Source organism: Nannobrachium achirus (assembly GCF_963921795.1).
Source record: "Nannobrachium achirus genome assembly, chromosome: 22".
NCBI lineage: Eukaryota > Metazoa > Chordata > Actinopteri > Myctophiformes > Myctophidae > Nannobrachium > Nannobrachium achirus.
This window is the reverse complement of record NC_137829.1, coordinates 33,382,617-33,404,308: the sequence shown is the minus strand read 5'-3', so window position 1 is coordinate 33,404,308 and position 21,692 is coordinate 33,382,617. Positions and strand designations below refer to the sequence as shown.

At 43.7% G+C, this 21,692-nt stretch overlaps 2 protein-coding genes across 2 annotated transcripts; both read right to left on the bottom strand.

Annotated features, from left to right (window-relative positions):
* Nucleotides 1–14,833: 14,833 nt before the first annotated feature.
* On the bottom strand, nt 14,834–16,423 carry LOC308307588 (kelch domain-containing protein 3-like; the record flags this gene model as incomplete). The annotated part of the gene is made up of 2 exons (XM_080752856.1): nt 14,834–14,866; nt 15,905–16,423. 2 exons carry the CDS (start codon nt 16,421–16,423, stop codon nt 14,834–14,836), a joined length of 552 nt encoding a protein of 183 aa, XP_080608982.1.
* Nucleotides 16,424–16,742: 319 nt separating this feature from the next.
* On the bottom strand, nt 16,743–21,197 carry LOC308307587 (kelch domain-containing protein 3-like; the record flags this gene model as incomplete). Its single annotated transcript, XM_080752855.1, has 2 exons — nt 16,743–16,820; nt 20,679–21,197. 2 exons carry the CDS (start codon nt 21,195–21,197, stop codon nt 16,743–16,745), a joined length of 597 nt encoding a protein of 198 aa, XP_080608981.1.
* Nucleotides 21,198–21,692: the final 495 nt, after the last annotated feature.

Below are 21,692 nucleotides of genomic sequence, written 5' to 3'. Positions count from 1 at the left end.
CGCCAACTCCATACTAATCCATGCGTCTAGCTTACAGCTAAGCTAACGTCAGTTAAAAGCACCGTTCCGGCCGTAAATAGAGGCTGTTCGCTTCCAGAAAGGCATAGGTTCAGAGAAAAGGGGCTTTAAAGTTGGCGGATTGCATTGGATCCAAATAAATCGGCGACGATAGTACGCACGTTAGTAAACATAGGACCGCTGCGACCTTCATTTGTTGGTTGGGGTAAAGGTGTTCCGACTACCTCCTGAAGTCCCCGGATGTACACTGAGGCGCATTGATCTCCTCACACAACTTTGCGGCAGTTGTCCTCTCATAACCTCCGGAATTTAGCCAATCAGAATCCAGTATTTGAACACGTGACTCGAAAAAGTGGTAGAAAATATTCTTATACTGGTTCCAAAAAGTAATCTGAACTGTATTTTGTTTTCATAGTGACCTAATAGTGCAACCTGAATACGTTATTAGTGCCTCAGTGATCTGTGAATGTCCATTTGGGATTCAAATGTTCTCTCTCATTTTAAAAATTCATGTATTATTTATTTTCATTTAAGATGTGAGGTTTTAGATGCGAGCCAACATCAGCCATGCCTGGCTGGAAGTTAATCACACTGATACCTTAGCTAAGCTCTTTGGACAAAACATGAATTATAGAAAGCCATTTGAGTGAAGATGATGAATAGAAAAAGAATGCAATCCCCGCACAGAAATTAGACATGAAGATTATCACGTCTTCCATTTGAATAATGATTCAGTAAAAAAAAGGATGCAGACATATAATTTACTGGCTTAATGCAATTGATCTGGTTGCCAGCCATAGATAGATAGATAGATAGATAGATAGATCTATCAGAGGTGTGTAGAAATGTTTAGGCTACCATGAGAAATGTCACTTGCCTGGTTAATAAACCAGACCGAACACAACAACACCCCCTGGCGGTAGTGGTGTTGTAGTACGGTCTAGAACCATCCATTGAGATTCTATTTCCTCAACCAGCTTAAAGGGTTGGCCAATCAGGGTTGTATGCTTGGGGCACGTGGTTTGAGGCTCGCGTCACTAGGCTTTAGCCCGCCACCCAGAAATGAAAGCTCTTCCTGAAATCCCAGACTCTCTTCCCAAAACGAAGTGTGATAGAGGCTGGCAACGCCAGGCAAAAATGTCACAGCTTGTCTCTGTGTGTGTACACATTTTTACAGTCTATCGGTTGGTTCCCTTGACACATCACTGTGACATCACAGGTGATATCACAGGTGACATCACCTATGTAAAAGTCCATATATGGGTATTCCCCAGAATCCCTTTTATATACCCATATATGAAGATCCCTGATGTCATCGATATAAATGGATGAATGGATGAATATTTGGATGAATAGTCGGAAGAATAGTCACCTATGAGTGGATGAATATTTGCATATTTGCAGTCTATCAACAGCGGATATGAGGCTGATGGATGCACTGTGCAGTGTCAACCGGCCTACAACAGTGCTATTGTTCGTATCATAACTGGGTCTTTTGTCCTCGTGCAGCATGTCATCATGTGACACAGTGGCTATTTTCCCCCCCGTTTCTACGGTTTCTTGGTCTGGATATGGCAGCCTGGAATGGTTGTTCAAGTGCAGCTAAACTTGGCATGTTAGTAAACGTGCCACAATTAACAATAATGAATTGCACCTGCCCTTTGGAACCTGGGAATATACCATTTTGTCAAGATGGGGAGAATACAAGTGTGGAGAATATCATTATAATACCTTGTTAAAGTGACCATTTTGTTAAATTTTGCATTTGTAGTTATTTTACTGTAATTTAACAACATAATAACCAGAACAGATAGACAAAGAGACATTCATGGATTTATATTACATTTTAAAAGTAACTTTTATTTCCCCCCATGGACCCAGGGTATGGCAGCTGCATACCCCTGCCATACCCAATTGACACCCCTGATGTGACAGGCTTTTCCCTTGTCTAGTACAACATGAACACACTGCAGTGTGGCACGCTACTTGCAAACCAGCAATCGCTCTTCATCTGCCTTTTGCATAAATTGACGCCCCCTCTTTTTTCCTTTTTTTTTTTTGTCTTTGCGGAATTCAATCAGACCATGCCACACGTTTTAGGGAATGAAACGATTCACTATTTCCAGACTCGTCATATTTAGTCAACCGCAACCGCTTGCTATTTTTGAATTGGGACTTAAGTGTTTAATGTGACTCATGGTCAAAGAGTGTCATGTGCATGCACAAGACACTCTTTGACTGCAGCTGCTATTCTTTAGGCATTCTTTATGTGCTCCTTCCTCTCTGGTCTGTTCTCTCTTCCCTTTTTCTTCTTCCTTTAACTGCAACGTTGAAATCTCACACGTTGTGACAACACTGATTGATTGATTGATTGATTGATTGATTGATTGATATAAAGGGTGCAGTAAGTAGGGGTGTTGTCCAACCAGGCTGTTGGTGGAGGCTGTTGGCAGAGAACCCCCACAGGCCTAAGAACAACAGAAAGTGCTTTTCCACCTGTTTCAGCCAGAATTTACTGTAGAATTATTTGTGGGACACATCCGGTTAACAGCAGACATACAAGCTCACGTCACGTCGCAGATGCAACCGCTGTGAGCTTATAGGTCACACTCTGCTGCGACACCGGAAATGCCGCACGGTTTCTGCGCAATGCACGATGGGATGTTGGAAATTTGTGGATAGCAACTGTTACTCTTCAGTTAATGGGGGAGGGAGGGGGGGATCCAAATAGATCCAATGTACTTATTATTTAGCCACAATCTCTTGTTAATGTTTTTCATTGGTCCAATATCAATTAAACCCGCAGATAGATTTAACCACTTAGCCCCTTTCCCCCAATTATTATAATTGTTTATCTGTTTGTAGATTAGCTATATTTGCTACTATTGCACTATACTGTCATAAAATGCACGCCCAGTGTCACATTGGCCAAGCTTTGCGGGACGCTTAATGAAACTAGAAATGCAGTTCCTGCAAAGACTGCGTGGGCTTGCTGTAAACACGCACAAAGTATATTATATACAGTAGAAAATGTACACATCCGAATTCTGCTGCAACATGCACAGGTGCAGAATTGACCTTTGTCTGGCATTTGGAAAAAACAATTAAGTACATAAGAATTTCTAGCACAAATATTGTGGAATTCGTTTATTATGTACACAAGGAAATGTATATGTCCCTCCTCAGACGGACTTTCGATTCAGCTCAAGCCCAAGCAGTACCCCTTCTCCTCATTCACAAATCGGCAACTGCAATGCACGGGGAATACATCGCAGCATAATAAAAAGATACAGACAATGCCAGTAATAATAATAATAGTAGTAAGAATAAGAATAGTAGTAAGGGACCCTGGCCGTAACAAGTCCCTTCAGCCAAAATGTCCTGTGGTGTCAGGCTGCTAGGGGTCATGTCTATGTTCCTCAGTTAGGGTTAGGCGTTAGGGTTGGGATTAGTGTTGGTTTTGAAAGAATATACTGTAGGGCTGGCTTGGATTTTTACACTCGCTGGGTTACACAAACATGAATTAAATTAAGCATTGTTCAGGGCTAATTAAGGATTTGTTGTTCTAGGATTTATTTTAATTTGAGGTGTGGTGCACTACTTCATTTTAAGCATCGCTTAACAATCAGCAATTAAAACATTAACCTCTGATTAAAACTGTGACTTAACTTTAACGGTGCTGTCAGTGGATTATTTTTTTCTTTTCTTTTTTTCTTTTTAAATTACCTTTTGAAATAAAACTGCCATACACCTATGTTCAAAGTACAGTAGCTCTTGGAGCTAAAGAAGAAATGATTTAGACAGCGTATAGGGTGGGTGGGTGATATCTGTCAAACTCATCTGTCATCGACACACTGTCATGACATGTTATTTCCAAGTGGCTGTCTATGTTATGAAAATGCAACTATGGCAAGCCAGTGTAACGAGAAATAAATAACCTTGAGTCTAGTTTGCTTGTCTTATTTTTATATTTATTTTTAATCTCATTACCAAGTGTTTTTTGAATCGGTGCTGCCTTGAAAATCATTTATCATAAAACTCAACAGGGTTAAGAAGATTTTCCATTGATGAATTCTTTGTTTTTCTACAGTCCATCTGTCAGATGGCAGTTTAAAATGAACCCCTATCCCAGTTTAAGGTAGTGGAGCAACAGGATTCAGATTGATTCAGGTTTACCGTAAAAGTGTGGTTTAACACTTCCCCAGCCTGGCCAGAATGGCTTGTTGTGGACTAGCCGGAAATTTCTATCATTGTATTATGATCTGAGACATAATATTATGATTACAAACATCAACAACAACGCATGCCTTCTAGGATGGCAGCATTATTTTTTTCTCCTCCGTCAATCCCGCCGGTTAAAACTCACCAGAAGTAGCTTGATCTGCATTGGCATATAGTGGGGATTTTGGCCGAGTCGTCTTCCCCCCCGTGCGTTTCGAGTGCACGATCCGTGCACATGGAGATAAACGAATGTAATCCCCGATGAATGAAGCCCCGATCTCAACTTCTATCTGGTCGAAAACATATCCGAGAGATGCTATGCTAACGCTTTCTCCTACAATGTAAGTAAACAGGAATTTGGGTATAGAGAAGGGATAGTGACCAGAAGCACTTCCGGTGCAAGGGTTGAGAGAATGATCCTTTTAGAACAGCCGAAGAAGAGACTGAGGACAGCTGCCGATCAGTGTTTTTTGATAATTATCATTTATTTCGGTTTTAATGACCTAGTCCGGAAAATTAGTACAGATGATGTACGGTAGATTACGGTTTTAATATTAAGTGGCTCCCCATGGCTTGCAAAGTGTTAAATGCAAACCTGACTATTGCGCAATTTGATTAACACTGTAGATTAACCTTGATTGAACCCAGGTTAAAGCTTAATCCTTGGCACAATCCATCCTTGACATTTCTGTTTGTTGTGTTCACACCAACTGTGGCTGCACTGTTGTTGCTATGTGGTCCAGAAAGACACGCTGTATTGAAGAGGCACTCGATGCACAATGCAGGCAGTATTTCCACATGCCAAGATATATCATTTTCATGGGGATCAGGCACGGACAGATGGGTCTGTAACAAGAACGGGCTTGACTGTGCAGAGTAAGCAGAGCTGCCTATTGAAACACCTGAGGGAGGATTGCAGCAGCACCGCCAGGGGATAGCAGCCATAGCACTGTAAGCAACGCGTAGAGAACCCCATAACCTCACCACTTAGGAATAAGCCCTAAGTCAAGTTGTTGAGACTTAGTGGCTGTGCATTGCAGAAAGCTGGGCTCAAGCATACAGGCACAGCACTTAAACTGTACTTTACCATGATGCGGTGGACTGTAATGATGGTGTTAGGAGACTGAACAGGGTGCCCAAACCTTTTCAGCTCAAGACCCAAACGAGGAATTTGGTGTCTCCCTGGGGCCCAAACGTACAAAAGTACATTAGTAATTTCCATAACCTGTCTACATTATAAACTACGGGTGGTGGCAGGACATCATTAACACATCATCTTATATTATCAAGGCTATTTGATTGAAAATATGTCTATTGTTTTTTTTTAAATTATTATTACGATGAATGAATGAATGAACTATTGTCATAATTAATCCATCCACAATTAATCCCAGAGTTTTCTATGGCTGTACTGTATATAGAATGCATGCATGCATAATAGACATTCTAGGGAGTCTCCGAACAACGTATTAATTATTAAGTAGCCTAAACATACCTGAAGAAAGAAAAAAGCAGAGAGAATGATGAGCGACATTAGTTGACATTGTATAGCAAGACAAGATTATAGCCCGCAACATAGTTTCATTATGATTAGAAGAAAGACAAAAACGACTTTGTTTCTAACAGCAGGTGGTGGGTGTAGCTAAGGCACAGGTGAGGCAAATACAGTAACTTGTTTTCAGGGTGCTATAATGAGAGATATTATATTGGCACTCACAGCCAAGTATCATGCAAGGTCATAACTGGCTGTGGTATACAGCATATTAGAACAAAACTCAAAAAAATAAATAATAAAAAAAATCTTTGATGCAGGTTGTGAAGGGGTTTATTTGTATGATTATTTTGTCCTGAAGTGGCCAGAAACGGAAGCCCTACAAGACATACTGACATGGGCGTCACAAGGGGGGGGGGGAGTGGGACTGAGTTTCTAGGGCCCAAGGTGGAGGGGCCTTCATTATGTTTTACCTTAGCTATTGAAATATAGCAGATATACAAGCACTCGGTGCCGCGCTGTGAGCTTGAAGACTTTTTTGAAAAGTCGTGAAAATGTCTGCAAATCTTTGAATGTACTGTATGTATTTTTAAGCAAACATTTGTAACTCAAATTTAGCTTCATGGGGAGTCCCTGGAACTAAATATTTTGAGATGGGGGTCCGTGGACAAATACATATCATTTTGCAGGTCCTTCAAATGAAAACATTCGAGCACCACTGACATAGAAACATAGGTTTTTCAAAAAGCCTTAGAAGGATTTGAAATATTCAAAGACTTTGCACAAATGTTCATGATTTTTTTCAAAAATAGCAGATCTACAAGCTCGCAGTGTGGCACAGAGTGCTGCGCTGCGAGCTTGTACATCTGCTATTGTGAGCTTGTACATCTGCTATTTTTCAATAGTTAAAGCACAAACTAATGTGTAATCATGCGTTCCCAGTCTAAATGGGTTAAACCCCCTCCCCTATGAAGAACGTTCATGGGCCCTATAACGTTCATGGGGGGCCCGCAGTGAATCCTTGTACCCAGGGCCTGCATACTGAGGCAGTTCATTCGTCAGAAGAAATCCTCCTACACTCGAGTCCTGCCACGAACATTTGCACTCTTGTTCAACAAGGTTAATAAAAGTCTGAATACAGCCTGAGTCAGTCACAACACCACTTCCAACAGCCAAAGTATAGCACACATTCAGAAACAGATATGGTATAAAGGGAACGTCTGTAGAAGTAGTAGGTACAGAAAAGACAATTCACCCTTTGTCAAGTCCCGCCCGTTGTCCCACTCCTCTTCGCACAAGTCCTTTCTCTCCATCCACTACCATTGAAATGCAGTTGCTTCTTATTGTTATTCTGTGTATTCAATTCTCATCTTAAACTTGGTTTCAGTAAAAGCCTATCTTGTGCTGTATAGTGACTGGGCATGTTTTTAAATGTTTTTATCTCTCAGAAAATTATGTTTTAGCTAATTCAACGTAAAAAACGTGGAACCAGGGTGGGACAAGGCAGATGGAGACTGCTGGTTGGTCAGTCAGGGACCAATCAGAAGGCTAACAAAGGGTGAATTGGGTGCATAATGATCTGCCCAAGGACTACAGGGAGATACGATCTCGCTCTCTCACTCAAACGTCCGAAGACGTCTAATTTTAGGTCAGGTCCCCTGGAAATGATGATTGTTAATTAAACCATTTAATTAACAAATGGAACCTTACAGGTCAATTCGTACATACATAGATAGAAATTGATAAATGAATACTGAGGATTTTATTATTGTGTCTTCTTCTTTATTTTATTATATAGATGAAATAAAACGAGATCTCTAAGGTTTGTCATGGTGTTTGCATCACGCATTGCTCGCCATGCAACTCATTTTAATCACCTGTTTAGCAGGTGATTACTTGAAAATGATTATGATAATGATTTATAATCGACTGGCACAGGCCCGTAACGGCCAGTTAAGGGCCTGTGCCAGTCAATTACAAACCATAATCATAACTGACACTGAACAAAAGAAACATTTTAATATTGCATGGTGAGCATTCATACTGTACAGTATGTAGACTAGAGGATGGTTCAATCAATGTCCGCACCCCAGTGAGGTTCTGGGGGTGAGCGAGTTGCATCACCAAGTTCAGGTGTGTGTACAGACAGGGCTTTCTTTTATTACATCAAACAACATATCCAGTAGCAGGATCCGGTTCAGCGACACAGAGTAATCTCTTGGTAAGCTGGAAATAATAACTGCTCCTCTCTGCTGCGAGCAGTGAGCGTTTCAATCCAGTGGGAGACAGAAAACAAATAATAAACGCACATATGGGGGTGAGAGGAAGAGGGCTGAACATTTTTTCACCAACATTCTATGACCCTGGTGTGCATTGCTTTAGTCGATGTTTTAAGAAATATTTGGGGACTAAAATATATCTGCCAGAACTGGAAAAAGTCTTTATGTCTGCTTAAGAGACACAGTCAGATGCACAAAGACCTGATCGTTATTTCATGGGTGTCATTAGAAAGCAGTTTGTCTTAACGTGTTATTCTTATCAACACATCCAGCGATCTGTTACTCTGAACAATGAAGTCTCTCTGATTCTATTTTTCGCCTTCTGGGTTGAAAAGGAGAGAAGAGCCCAGAGGGACGCTCCCATCATGCTATAGTCACAGCTATAGGCTCCAACATGACTAATGAAGTCAATAAATGCCGCTCTCGCCCTGTGCCCACAACCAACCCCTCTCTCTCACTCACTCACTCACTCACGCACATGCACACGCACGCACACACACACACACACACACACACACACACACGCACGCACGCACGCACGCACGCACGCACGCACGCACGCGCGCACGCGCGCGCACAATCCCCATTGTGTCGTCCAGTCTTTTGACTGGACGACACAATGCAAGCCTTAGAGGTTCACATTGATGCATTCAACCAGCGCCAGACAGACAACAATATCTCAATTCTCTCATATAATCACCGCATAGATGGAGGATCATCGGCCTGGCCAAGCGAGCCCTTGAGAGATGGACGCCGCTCCTTTTAAGTTAAATGTGGCTCGAGTCTGAATAAGCCTGCGCTAATTACCTCAAACCGAGCTGGCCCGTGGGGGAAGAGTCTTTGATAACTGACATGCAGCCTTTAAGGTACCGGTACATGGTATCGTCTCCGTGCAGTTGCCTCCTACACTAATTAAAACTCCTGAGGAACCAGAGGCAGAGGAACAGCTTCCAAGCTGATCACATCCAGTCCTTCACAGTAAAATCCTCTGCGTTGAACTATCCACTTTTAATTCCGAGAGGGTACAAATGGAACCAAATGCGACCCGTAAGGGTTCATTGAAGTCCTCTCGGAGTTAAATGAAGACTGGGTATTTTACTGCGTTCTCCCCTGCCTCTTCGTTTCATACTTTTTTTTCCCGGTGGATGGTTTTGCTGAGTACACATAGCACTTTATCAGTGACTTCATGCTTCATGTGTTTTCATTCACGCCTGGGAGCTACTCCGTAAAACTGCGGTCCCCCACTGTCAAGTAGCTGAGGAGCTCCACTGCAGCCCCCAGAGGTCATGGGGCCATTTGTTTATTTTGCCTATACGGTGAAATCTTACCTCAGAAGAGTGTACAAATGTTAAAACGTAAAAGTGTAATTTTGACGTCTGCAGGTGATACTGTATCTCAGGGAAACTAATCAGAATTCAGCATTTATCAATACATCAACATATTTTATGAACGTGGACCATACTGTACTTCAACCACAATACACGTGTCCAGACCTTCACCAAAAGCCCAAAATAACTGTGCCTAACCTTAAAGCTATACTGTGTAAGTTGCTCAACTGGTGGTCTGTAGCAGTATAGCAAACCGCGGTCGCGTTTGCTTTTTTCGTACGTTTTTCGCTCGCGGACCGGGCCGTCAGACCACCGCGTCCGCCTCGCCTCGCCGAGACGCTTTCAATGAGGTCTCCCATGTCCTTCTACGAGCAGCGGTTGGGGAGTTACATGCTAGACTCCTCCAGTGTAAACACTGCAGTGTACTTCCTGAAGGCGTGTTTCCTAAACCCACCAGAGAGCCCGGCAGTGTATGTTCTGCGCTGTGATTGGCCGGCAGTGTATAACCCTCGCTGTGATTGGCCGGTAGTGTGATGACGCAATTTTTCCGCGAAAACCGGTCCCGGGCAGGGATCATAGAAAACATATAAAGAGAAGGCTTTAGAAGCTGAAAAAATAACGGAGTGGGGGTTCTAAAACTTTAGCGATTTAACAGCTAGGACCATTTTAAGATTTGTTTTATAAAAAAAGTTACATGGTATAACTTTAACCAAAATAACCATGTCTAACTTTTACCAAAAGAACCCTACCTAAACTCAACCAAAAGAACTGTGCCTAACCGTAACCAAATAATAGTAATAGTAGAAATAGTAGAATAGTAGAAATACTGTTCATACGAAACAGTGTGGGCTTGCTGCTCCCTCATTGGCTAAAGGCCCTGTCTTTATACTGTCGGTAATTCTTAATAGGAGAATAAAACTTTACCTACAGTATAAAGATTTGGTATAACAGAGGGGGCGTAAAGTATAGCATAACATACTGGTCAACGTGATGTTGTTGTTATTTATATCAGGTCGCACTTGTTGGTGATGATGTCACCTAGAACGCTGCTCCTCATTGGCCAAGGGCCCTGCCTTTGTACTGTCGGTCATTTCTCACTGTCGGAGGATAAACTTGACTTATAAAGATTTGGTATAACATACTGGTCTCGCCTTTCAGCGAGCCCACAATAATAGTAACAGCAACAATGTGCAGCAACTGCCTCCTTCGTACCCCCGGAATATCATACCCAAATAAGCCTCCTCCTTCAGTAGGAAGGCTTCCCTGACCACTGCTGTTCTCAAGGCGTACGAGGGTTACCAGTTACCACCCCTTGAGGCACCTAAGACCTTCTGACCACAGCTCCCACCCGCAGCTTCAGCAATAGAGGCTTTGAACATTGGTTGAGGATAGAGGCATTTGAACACAGGGATGCAGATAAGTCCCGCCGGAGGTGGGAGTTAAAGTCCTTGCAGGGTATCCAAGAGGGCAGACTACTCTTGTTTGGCGCACATGCACAAACAGTCAGTTTCCCCCTCCAACCCTAAGGTGGAGGGTGGCGACGCTCTTGTCCACCGGGGTGAACCCCAACATAGGGGCACTCAACCTGGGGCTTGTGAGTATGACCGGACGGGGACCTCACACCCTGAGCAACTCCAGAATAGGACAAGGTCCACCCCTTGCCCAAGAGTTCATCCCTCCATGTTGATGTTATATACGGTATACTGTATAAGGCAAGGGTCTTCAAAAGGGGGTCCGGTACCCCTATTACTGCAGGGATTCCTCCAAATATTTGTGTGATAGAAACTTTTTTTTCTCCTTTTTTATATTAACCATCTGAACCCTAGCGTCCAATTCAGAACTTTAGCTTTTGCTATTTTTGAACTTTAGCCAAAAATAGCAGATCTACAAGCTGATCTACAAGCTCACAACGCCTCGCGCTACGAGGCGTTGTGAGCTTGTAGATCGGCTGTTTTCGGCAAAGAGGTTTGGTGTAGAGGGGGAAAAGAGCAGACTAAGTACAGAGTGAAAGGTCAAGTTTATTAAGTATTTATGGTTCAAGTGGTTAAATATCTGAAAACACAAAATGACATGAATCCAAAATACACTGACGATTGTGCTGTCAAACAATGAAACTATATGGAATCTATGAAAAGGTTGTGGGGTCCCTGCTTCATCTCTCTCTCAACTAAGGGGTCCTTGGCCTGAAAACATTGAAGACCCCTGGTATAAGGCATGGTATAGCATACAGTTTATCTGTCATTCATGCTTGGGCAGACCTGGTTAAAATGAATGATCTTGTTTGATAAAATACCACAGAGAGAAATGCCACAGGAAATGAACAGTGACTCACCGAAGATGGCTGTCGAGAGATGATTGGAAATCAAAATGAATGCATACCGGTATTTGTTGTTGTTGAAAGAAGGCATGCAGTATATTGTCACTGTCGGGCGGAAACCTTGTATGTCTTAAAAAAAAGGTGACTTTTCGGAAAATGGAAAAAGATAACCTGTGTTCCAATGGATCTCCTCTAGTTGTTTAGTCACAAGCTCTTGTTAATACTTTTCATTGGTTCGATATTTACCAGTAAGACTCCCTAATCGGGAGATAAGCAACTGTCAGATCCATGTTGATGACATGAGTCTAGAGATACTGTGTACCGCTTTGGGTGATTTTAGGGCAAAATCTGTAGGAGCAGTGTCCAAAAATGTGTTTGAAAAGATCGTCCTGATGCTGGCGCTAAATGGGAGAGATCCAAGTTGATGACATGACTCTAGACATACTTTGTACCGCTTTGCGTGATTTTAGGGCAAAATGTGTAGGAGCAGTGTCCAAATTTGCAAGAATCGGCCTCATGGTGGCGCTAGAAGAGGGGCATGTGAGAAATGCCTGTTTGACCATAAAGACCTTTACACACCAAGGTCATCACGAATAAATGATACATTTCACATCAAAACTATTCATGTAGCCTCATTCATACAGGTTCATGCCTTTATTCATGGTGCATAAGCACAGAAAAATCCAACTTGTTCCAAATACAAATAGCGTTGTTTTTGCAGCATGTGAATGTATACTCAATACTCTTGACACAAACAACAAATAGGAAAAATATTCATTTTCAAGCAAATGAATGTCAGAAAATCAATCTACAAATGTGTAAGTTACTGCAGCACATTGAACAGATTCTGAAATATGATTCTTATGCACTTCAAAATGTTTCTTGCGACTCTTTATTACAATATATTACTTATAATTACTACTACTATGTAAAGCACTTTTACACATGCATGCTGACATCTGGGTCTCTTGTGGATAGAATAGAACATTCAAAAAGCACATTGTCATAGGCAAATGGAGCCAGCCGGGGATAAACTTCAAAGAGCTGCTGAAAATGTGGACTTTGATTGAATTTTTGTTTTTGCCAAGGCTTCTTTGCTCCTGTTAATTAAAATCCCACAGTTCTCCTCATATCTCATTTATACACATTTCTTGAGGATGGGGACTGGAGAATATGATGCAATGAATGTGCCATTGTAAATTCCTCACCATGTCATAAGCAGCTTGTGCAAACAGTACAAGGAGGCTAACTGTGCAGGAATTCATCATTGACACACACAAACATGGACACACATTCCACTTTGTTGATCCTTCACAACGCGCAGGCACGAAGACACACCACAGAGCAGCAAAATAAAACTAATATTAACTAGAAAGAAGCAATTATGGGAAATCAAGTGAAGTAGATTCAAGATTCAAGATGTTTATTGTCACAAGACTGTACAAGTACATGCACTTTGATAGACCTAGGTTGGGGGTGCTCCATAATACACTATATGTATTATACAAGGCCGCAACACCACAGAAATAGTTCACTGCATAGACTAGTCTTGCAGCCTGGGGTAGGAAACGGTTCTTCAGTCTACATGTGCTCGCTTTAATGCTCCGATAACCATGGCGATATTGCAAGAGAGCCCCCAAATAACTGGCAAAACGCTAGACTTCATTGATAACATAACATTATTCTAAAAAAATGTAATAATTAAAAGAAATAGTAACCTAATAAAAAAAGGTCATGGTGTTTTGTATTTGTATAAACCTTAACAAAAAAAAAACACACACATTTCAATGTGATGCTGATGAGTAGGAACTGAAAGTATACTATGTTCGCTCCACTGATCCAAGTCAGAACACAATCGATTTTGATTGATCATTAAAATAAACTGAAAAAGCATGCTACCCGTCAGATGGGTGTGGGCCGCAAACGCTTTTCAAGTGTTCCCGGATGCAGAAAATGTTGGGAACCGCTGAAGAACAGGATTCTACTGTGTCTTCCCCGGCACAGTTTCTCTATTCTCCTTTATGATGCTGCTTAGTTTTTTGTGGTCACAGAACACGTTTCTGCTTTCTTTCCCATCTGAATGGAGTCCTTTTTAAAGGTTGTGATCTCCTTGTCTTTCCCTTTCTTCTGTTTCCATTGCCTGGAAGTTGCTCAATGCCGTTGCCTCCGATGGAAGTCATGGCTGCAAGTTCCCAAGAGATGATACGTCCCAACTGCACCAGATGGTACTGAATAACTGTTAGCTTGCACAAGTCTTAAGTCTAAGATGTACATGTTAGCAGATATGTATTATCCCAAGAGGATGATACGATCACTCCCAGAAACCTTGTGCTTGAGCCATCAGTGGCCGTAGGGTGTCAACATCAAATGCATTAAGCATGTTACGATTGCAAAGAGGTTTGCTGTATAAGTAAAGTTCCCAATAACCAGGACCTCCCAGGACCTACCAGGACATAGTACCCGGTCAGCTGAGTGATAGAAGCACAAGGATGGAACCTCAAGGGGATGTCCTCTTCTTCCAGGTGCCACTATGGGCAACTTAACCAAGCGCAAAGATGCTGTTTTGAAGAGAAGCACTAATCAAAATTAGCCTGGAAACCAGACGAATCTGCCAGTGCAACAATAAAAGAAATTGACCTCGGCTGATTTGGTCTGGCTCCACTTGGTTGTTATTGGATTACGCTGCCTCCTAAGTTTTGGGGCACCAATTAGGGCCCAGTATGATATTTTAGTATCACCAGATGCATTTTTTCAAATCTGCCCCCTAGAAATACAGGTTCCAAACAGAGTATCCTCATTGTAGTTATCACAATGATGAAGAGCAGTTCACACAACAGACTCTACTGTTGACACAGCAACCACGTCTTTCAATTAAAAAAGTCTGGAGCAGACAGCGATAAAGCTTCTGCTTAAACTTGCCATTGACAGCCTTAGTCATTGGCAGTGCTTCAAACAATAACCATAGCCGATTTTGGTTGAGTGGCTTAATTTCCTGTAAAACAAAAACATTTAAATCTACAGTATATATGCCTCTTAGTCAGTGCAGTGTCACAGGAGTCACAGCATTTCACCTCCCTCCTCTTCAGGGGCCATCCTTCTCTATTCTCTCTCTTAATGGGAATGGGATCCATTGATAAAATAAACATTACTACTTGCCTAAATTTAATGCATGGATGGGTCACCCACTCTCACACCTGGTTATAACATTGGTCTTGGGACGGAAAAGCAAAACACAAATCACATTTTGATTCTTCTTAAAAAAAATAAAAAGTTGTAGTTCATTACTGATGTTTGACCAAGTACTCTTTGTGACAAGTGTCTATTCTCTGACAGCAGGGGGGTAGTTCTCTCTGCTTGGCCACCGCTCAATGCAACTTAAAACATAAATACAAATATATAATGGCCTGCAGTCATATTGTCTGGGCAGAATAAGATAAATAAAAATGGTGTCCTGTGTTTTGACAGGCTATATGACGGCAGACCATATCAGTGATCACAGGGTGCACTTCAATTTCCTGTACGATACTACTTCCTGGTAGGTGTCACAGCACATTCCTGCCCTGTGCTTTGCTTTCTTTACAATCTGAAGGGAGCTTTTTTAAGGGTGGTCATCTCCTCATCCTTCTGTTTCTCCTGTTCCATCTGCTTGGAACCTGTTCGCTTTTCTTTTTCTTTTTCTTCTTTTGCCTCTAGTAGTCAAGGCTGCCAGTTCCCACTTGATGTCATGAGGGAGTCCCAACGGCTTCAAACTGTACTGAATAACTGCTAGCTTGCATAGCGTCTTAAGACTAGGATTTAAGTCTAAGATGTACAGTTCATCGGGTGAGTGTCTGTAACCTCCGAAGAGAATTATAAGATCTCCTACCATGCACATCCAACAGCACATCCTAGCTATCAAACACGGGCCTTTTCCTTTGGGTTCGAGCATTTTCCAGGAGAAGGTCTCTGGATTGAATTTCCACAGGTCATTGAAGGAGAGGCGTTTAGGAAAGTTGGCACCACCAAATATGTACAGCTCTCCATTGTAGGCAAAGGCTGAATGACCCCTGCGTCTTTCTGGAAGAAGTTTTGTAGAAGGCTTGCTCAGCCAGCAGTTGGTGTCAGTGTCAAAAACTCTGATGCTGTTGTAGTTGATCTCGTCCATGTCCCCTCTGCCCCCAAATACAAACATCTTTGTCCCGATCATGGTTGCAGAGTGACATGCTGAAAGGTATGTCAGAGTTCCTCTGGTGTTAATTAAAGACCAGACCATTGTTTTCAGCTTGTAGATGGCATTAGTGTATCCGGTCCTCATGCTGTATCCTCCAAAGATATACATGACATCCCCCAGGACACAGGCCGAGTGGCCGGCCCGCCCTCCGGGAACATTCCCAGAAACCTTGGGCTTGAACCATCCGTGGGTGGCAACATCAAATGCATAAAGCACATTGCAGTTGTTTCCCGAGATGGTGACCCAATTGGCATCCTCCTCTATCTTAAATTCCACTATTCCCCCCCAGACGTAGACGACGTCTTCGATCAGCACAGCTGTGTGGCACATGCGCGTGGACGCAACCTCGAGGGGACCCTCTCCAATTCCATTCGTCACCGGGGGCAACGTTGTCCAGCTCAAAGACACAGTGTTGAAGACATGCACATCAATCTGATCCATGTACATATAGCTCTTCCCGTAACAGTACCCTCCAAATGAGTACACCTTATGCTCCACTGCCACCGCAGCATGATAAGCTCTCCTCTGTCCTTTCAGATGCACTGTCCAGCGCAACATCTCAGACTCTTCAATCGATCGGGACCCAGCTGTGCGTGCTCTGCATATGAATGACATCCTGTCTGGCACTACCAGTTATATTGACTCTACGATACAGCAGCTCACACGTACCACGGAGCTTGGCCAATCGGTAAAGGCGATGGGTTAGGCTGGCCAATCAGGCAGGCCGATGCTTGATCTGCATGCCTAATATGGAAATTCACGTTGGGTGAGAATAACAGGAAGTACAGGAAGTACCACCCAGGTACCACCTAAAGACATGCATTAGGTCGTTACCAGGCTTTTCTCCTCAGATGAGAAAAGGCTTGGAACCAGCTGGCTATGGCAAAGAGGCACAGCAGCCATTTGGAGAGAAGTTGGGTCTCTTCTCACTTCCTTCAAAGGTGACTGTTACCAACTAGAAAGATGCAATTGGAAATTGCAAGTGTGGTTGCCGACATATTCTGCAGCAAGCTAACTGTCATGTGAAGCTCAACCAATACTCGAGCTAGCACCACTCCACCAAGTGTTTTTCCACCAATTTCCAATTGCATCCACTCCCCCATTGAACTCAATGGATTTGTCATTCACAAATAAAGTTTATGTCGAATAAGGTTTATCTAGAAAGAATAAAGTTTCCCCAGGACTACAGTGTGTTGCCCTGTCGGGCAACCACACTAATGATACTAATGAAGGCTCACACCTGTGTGTGTGCGTGCGTGCGTGCGTGCGTGCGTGCGTGCGTGCGTGCCTGCGTGCGTGCGTGCGAGCGTGCGTGCGTGCGTACGTGTGTCTTGAATAAGGGAAAAAGGTGGTTAATATAAAAAACAATCAGGACAACGTCATATAGTTCCATACACTGTATTAATGACGGCATACTGTAGCCTACATTCAGTTCACTCTTCATGAAAGTCTCAAACACAGTGCCATGACATAGAAGGCCTACGAAAGGCCCAAAGGGGGCACAGTTGGTAGTAGAGCTGGGATCGGGCCCATTTTTTCTGTCCGTTCCGAACCTGTGTCCGACAGTTTTCTGTCCAACCCGAGTCGACGTCCGAGCATTAATCATGAAAAAGCGTCCGACCCGAGCCGAGGCCCGAACCTTATGTTTTCAACGCTTTTCCGCCTCGTTTCTTTTTCTTTGAGGAAGACATTGATTTACACTCATTAGTAGCAAACGTGTTATAATGTGCAGTGAGTGCATGCAGCGTGCCTGCTTGTTACCCTTAATAATATTAAGCCACATTGTGGCTTGTTAAAGTGTTTTAGATAATTACATAAGTAGGCTACGTTGATTATTAAATAATATAACGTGCACTGCGCGTCTGGTAACTCTGGTCTGACTGCAGTCAGTGACTCGCTGCAGTCACACACTTAAAATCCTCTTTTACAAACTGTTAATAAAGTAGGCTATTCACACACAAACCTTTTCCACAGTTCAATCAATATCAAAACATTTTCCGTCTTACCAGCATAGACGAATCTGACATCTGCTTTTAATATCCAGCGTCCACAAACTAGTCCACAACAGCGGCCTTGGCCGTCTTTCTTAATCAAAAACTATTATTAATCCAACCATTATGGTTTATGGGTTTACCGTTTTAGGCTTAGGCTACATTCAACATCTGCCTTTTTAATTATGTCCAATTGTCCATAATGTCCACGAACGAACGCAGCGGCATGGATGAAATTGACTAGTTGTATGTAGCAGCTTACAAATCTAACTACATTAATCCAACCATTATGGTTTACATGTTGTTATGGAGGAAAAGGATAGAATCCACCGTGGACGGGTTCAGCGCTGTTCTTCTCTCTTCGACGACTCTTCCAGCTGTACTAAAGTTGCATTCGCTCACATGTGCATGGTTGTCAAGACAAGAGTGTAGTCACGTGCACCAGAAAGACAAGGAAATAGCACACACAGAGACGATAGTTGTATCGTTTTACACTTTATTTTCTATAAATCAAAATTATGTCCGACCCGAATCGACGTCCGACAATTAATTGTGAAAATGCGTCCGACCCGGGCCCGAGCCCGTCGGGCTTGTCGGGTCCCGTCGGATTTTGGTCGGGTATCCCATGCAGCTCTAGTTGGTAGCTGTCACCTCACAGCTCGAAGGTCCCGGATTCCCACCGGGTATGCTATAGGGGAGTGTTCTCTCCTCTGCGTCATCAGTGCCCATAGCCTAGGTGTGGTTGGCGAAAGGGCCTTTTTCTGTGTGGTTTGCATGTTCTCCCCGTGTCCCCTAGGTATACCCTCACCAAAAAAAACATGCAGTAATCCTGTTCTCTATACTGCCCCCTCCCCCGGTCAGCCAGGGCGCCTGATGGAGGGGAAAGGAACTGGTTGGAATAACGTGTTCCTTCCACGCGCCATGTGCGGGAAACTCCCCCCTGTCAGATGATAAGAAGCGGTGTGTCACTCCTCACGACTTGAAGGAAGCATGAACTCAGTTCGGGGCTCTCCCCAGGTTGGCAGAGAGAGTGCCTATAGGATTACAGCTTTTTTTTATTTCTAAATTTTTATCCCACAATTTTGTAACCCATTTTTTCACCCAGTGCTAATTGCCTATGTAATCCTGGGCTCTGCTCTCCCTCTGCCGCGCCTGGGGAGACAACGGACTGACCTCATGCTTCCTTCTATGCATGAGGAGTCCAAGTTGCTTCTTTTCACCTGACAGTGGAGATTTCCCTGGTTTGGACGTAGCGCGTGGAAGGAACACGTTATTCCAACCAGTTCCTTTCCCCCATAGGCGTATTCGTAGGTCCCCAGGTACGGGGGTCCGATTTGGACCGGCCCAGCCCACAACGGCCCACTTCGGTCTCATTCGCGGCCGACACAGTCGGCCGCCGAAAAATCGGATCGGGTCGGGTTGGATCGGCCGAAAATTCGGTTCGGTTTGGGTTTCTGTGTGCATTTCCAGGTCGGTTCTGGTGTGTAATAATGAGTTAGCACACAGCGCAGCATGTACATACGTGCACACTACACACAGACAGTCACACACACACACACACACACACACACACACACACACACACACACACACACACACACACACACACACACACACACTACCAGGACAGTGTTAAACTTAATATCACCAACAGTGTGTGTTGGTCAGCCTCACACACCACAGACACATGGTTGGACACATGACACATGTTCAAAACCAGACGGAAATAACTGACCACTGCATAACTCACATCAAGTTCAAATTCACACGCAAAGACCATGCAGCCAAAACTAAAGCACTATCATTGTAACACAACGCACACACCAACACAGTGCTGGCACTGTGCGTAAAGACGCATAGTGGAGAGCTGCTTAGACATGCCCAAGTGGTGCCCAACAAATTGACCAAAGGCACAATGCAATTAGAATAGAATAATAAACTACTTGTTTATATATCCTACCTTATTGAATGAGCATCCGTCGCAGTGCGCGGTGCACAAAACGTGATAACGTGATAACACACAAGAGTCTCTTTTTCCATTGCCATAAAGCTCCGTGTTCATCATCATCATCATCACCTATTCCTTCTTGGGCCGCGGCCGTTCCAACGTTGTTTCGGGCGGCCGAGTCTGATAGCTCCACTTCCCCGACAATAGGTGATTTGGCTGTGGGTAGACCATCCGATGTAGACAGCACTACTGGCCGGTAGCGACCATCTGCTTGGAACCTGTTCGCTTTTCTTTTTCTTTTTCTTCTTTTGCCTCTAGTAGTCAAGGCTGCCAGTTCCCACTTGATGTCATGAGGGAGTCCCAACGGCTTCAAACTGTACTGAATAACTGCTAGCTTGCATAGCGTCTTAAGACTAGGATTTAAGTCTAAGATGTACAGTTCATCGGGTGAGTGTCTGTAACCTCCGAAGAGAATTATAAGATCTCCTACCATGCACATCCAACAGCACATCCTAGCTATCAAACACGGGCCTTTTCCTTTGGGTTCGAGCATTTTCCAGGAGAAGGTCTCTGGATTGAATTTCCACAGGTCATTGAAGGAGAGGCGTTTAGGAAAGTTGGCACCACCAAATATGTACAGCTCTCCATTGTAGGCAAAGGCTGAATGACCCCTGCGTCTTTCTGGAAGAAGTTTTGTAGAAGGCTTGCTCAGCCAGCAGTTGGTGTCAGTGTCAAAAACTCTGATGCTGTTGTAGTTGATCTCGTCCATGTCCCCTCTGCCCCCAAATACAAACATCTTTGTCCCGATCATGGTTGCAGAGTGACATGCTGAAAGGTATGTCAGAGTTCCTCTAGTGTTAATTAAAGACCAAACCATTGTTTTCAGCTTGTAGATGGCATTAGTGTATCCGGTCCTCATGCTGTATCCTCCAAAGATATACATGACATCCCCCAGGACACAGGCCGAGTGGCCGGCCCGCCCTCCGGGAACATTCCCAGAAACCTTGGGCTTGAACCATCCGTGGGTGGCAACATCAAATGCATAAAGCACATTGCAGTTGTTTCCCGAGATGGTGACCCAATTGGCATCCTCCTCTATCTTAAATTCCACTATTCCCCCCCAGACGTAGACGACGTCTTCGATCAGCACAGCTGTGTGGCACATGCGCGTGGACGCAACCTCGAGGGGACCCTCTCCAATTCCATTCGTCACCGGGGGCAACGTTGTCCAGCTCAAAGACACAGTGTTGAAGACATGCACATCAATCTGATCCATGTACATATAGCTCTTCCCGTAACAGTACCCTCCAAATGAGTACACCTTATGCTCCACTGCCACCGCAGCATGATAAGCTCTCCTCTGTCCTTTCAGATGCACTGTCCAGCGCAACATCTCAGACTCTTCAATCGATCGGGACCCAGCTGTGCGTGCTCTGCATATGAATGACATCCTGTCTGGCACTACCAGTTATATTGACTCTACGATACAGCAGCTCACACGTACCACGGAGCTTGGCCAATCGGTAAAGGCGATGGGTTAGGCTGGCCAATCAGGCAGGCCGATGCTTGATCTGCATGCCTAATATGGAAATTCACGTTGGGTGAGAATAACAGGAAGTACAGGAAGTACCACCCAGGTACCACCTAAAGACATGCATTAGGTCGTTACCAGGCTTTTCTCCTCAGATGAGAAAAGGCTTGGAACCAGCTGGCTATGGCAAAGAGGCACAGCAGCCATTTGGAGAGAAGTTGGGTCTCTTCTCACTTCCTTCAAAGGTGACTGTTACCAACTAGAAAGATGCAATTGGAAATTGCAAGTGTGGTTGCCGACATATTCTGCAGCAAGCTAACTGTCATGTGAAGCTCAACCAATACTCGAGCTAGCACC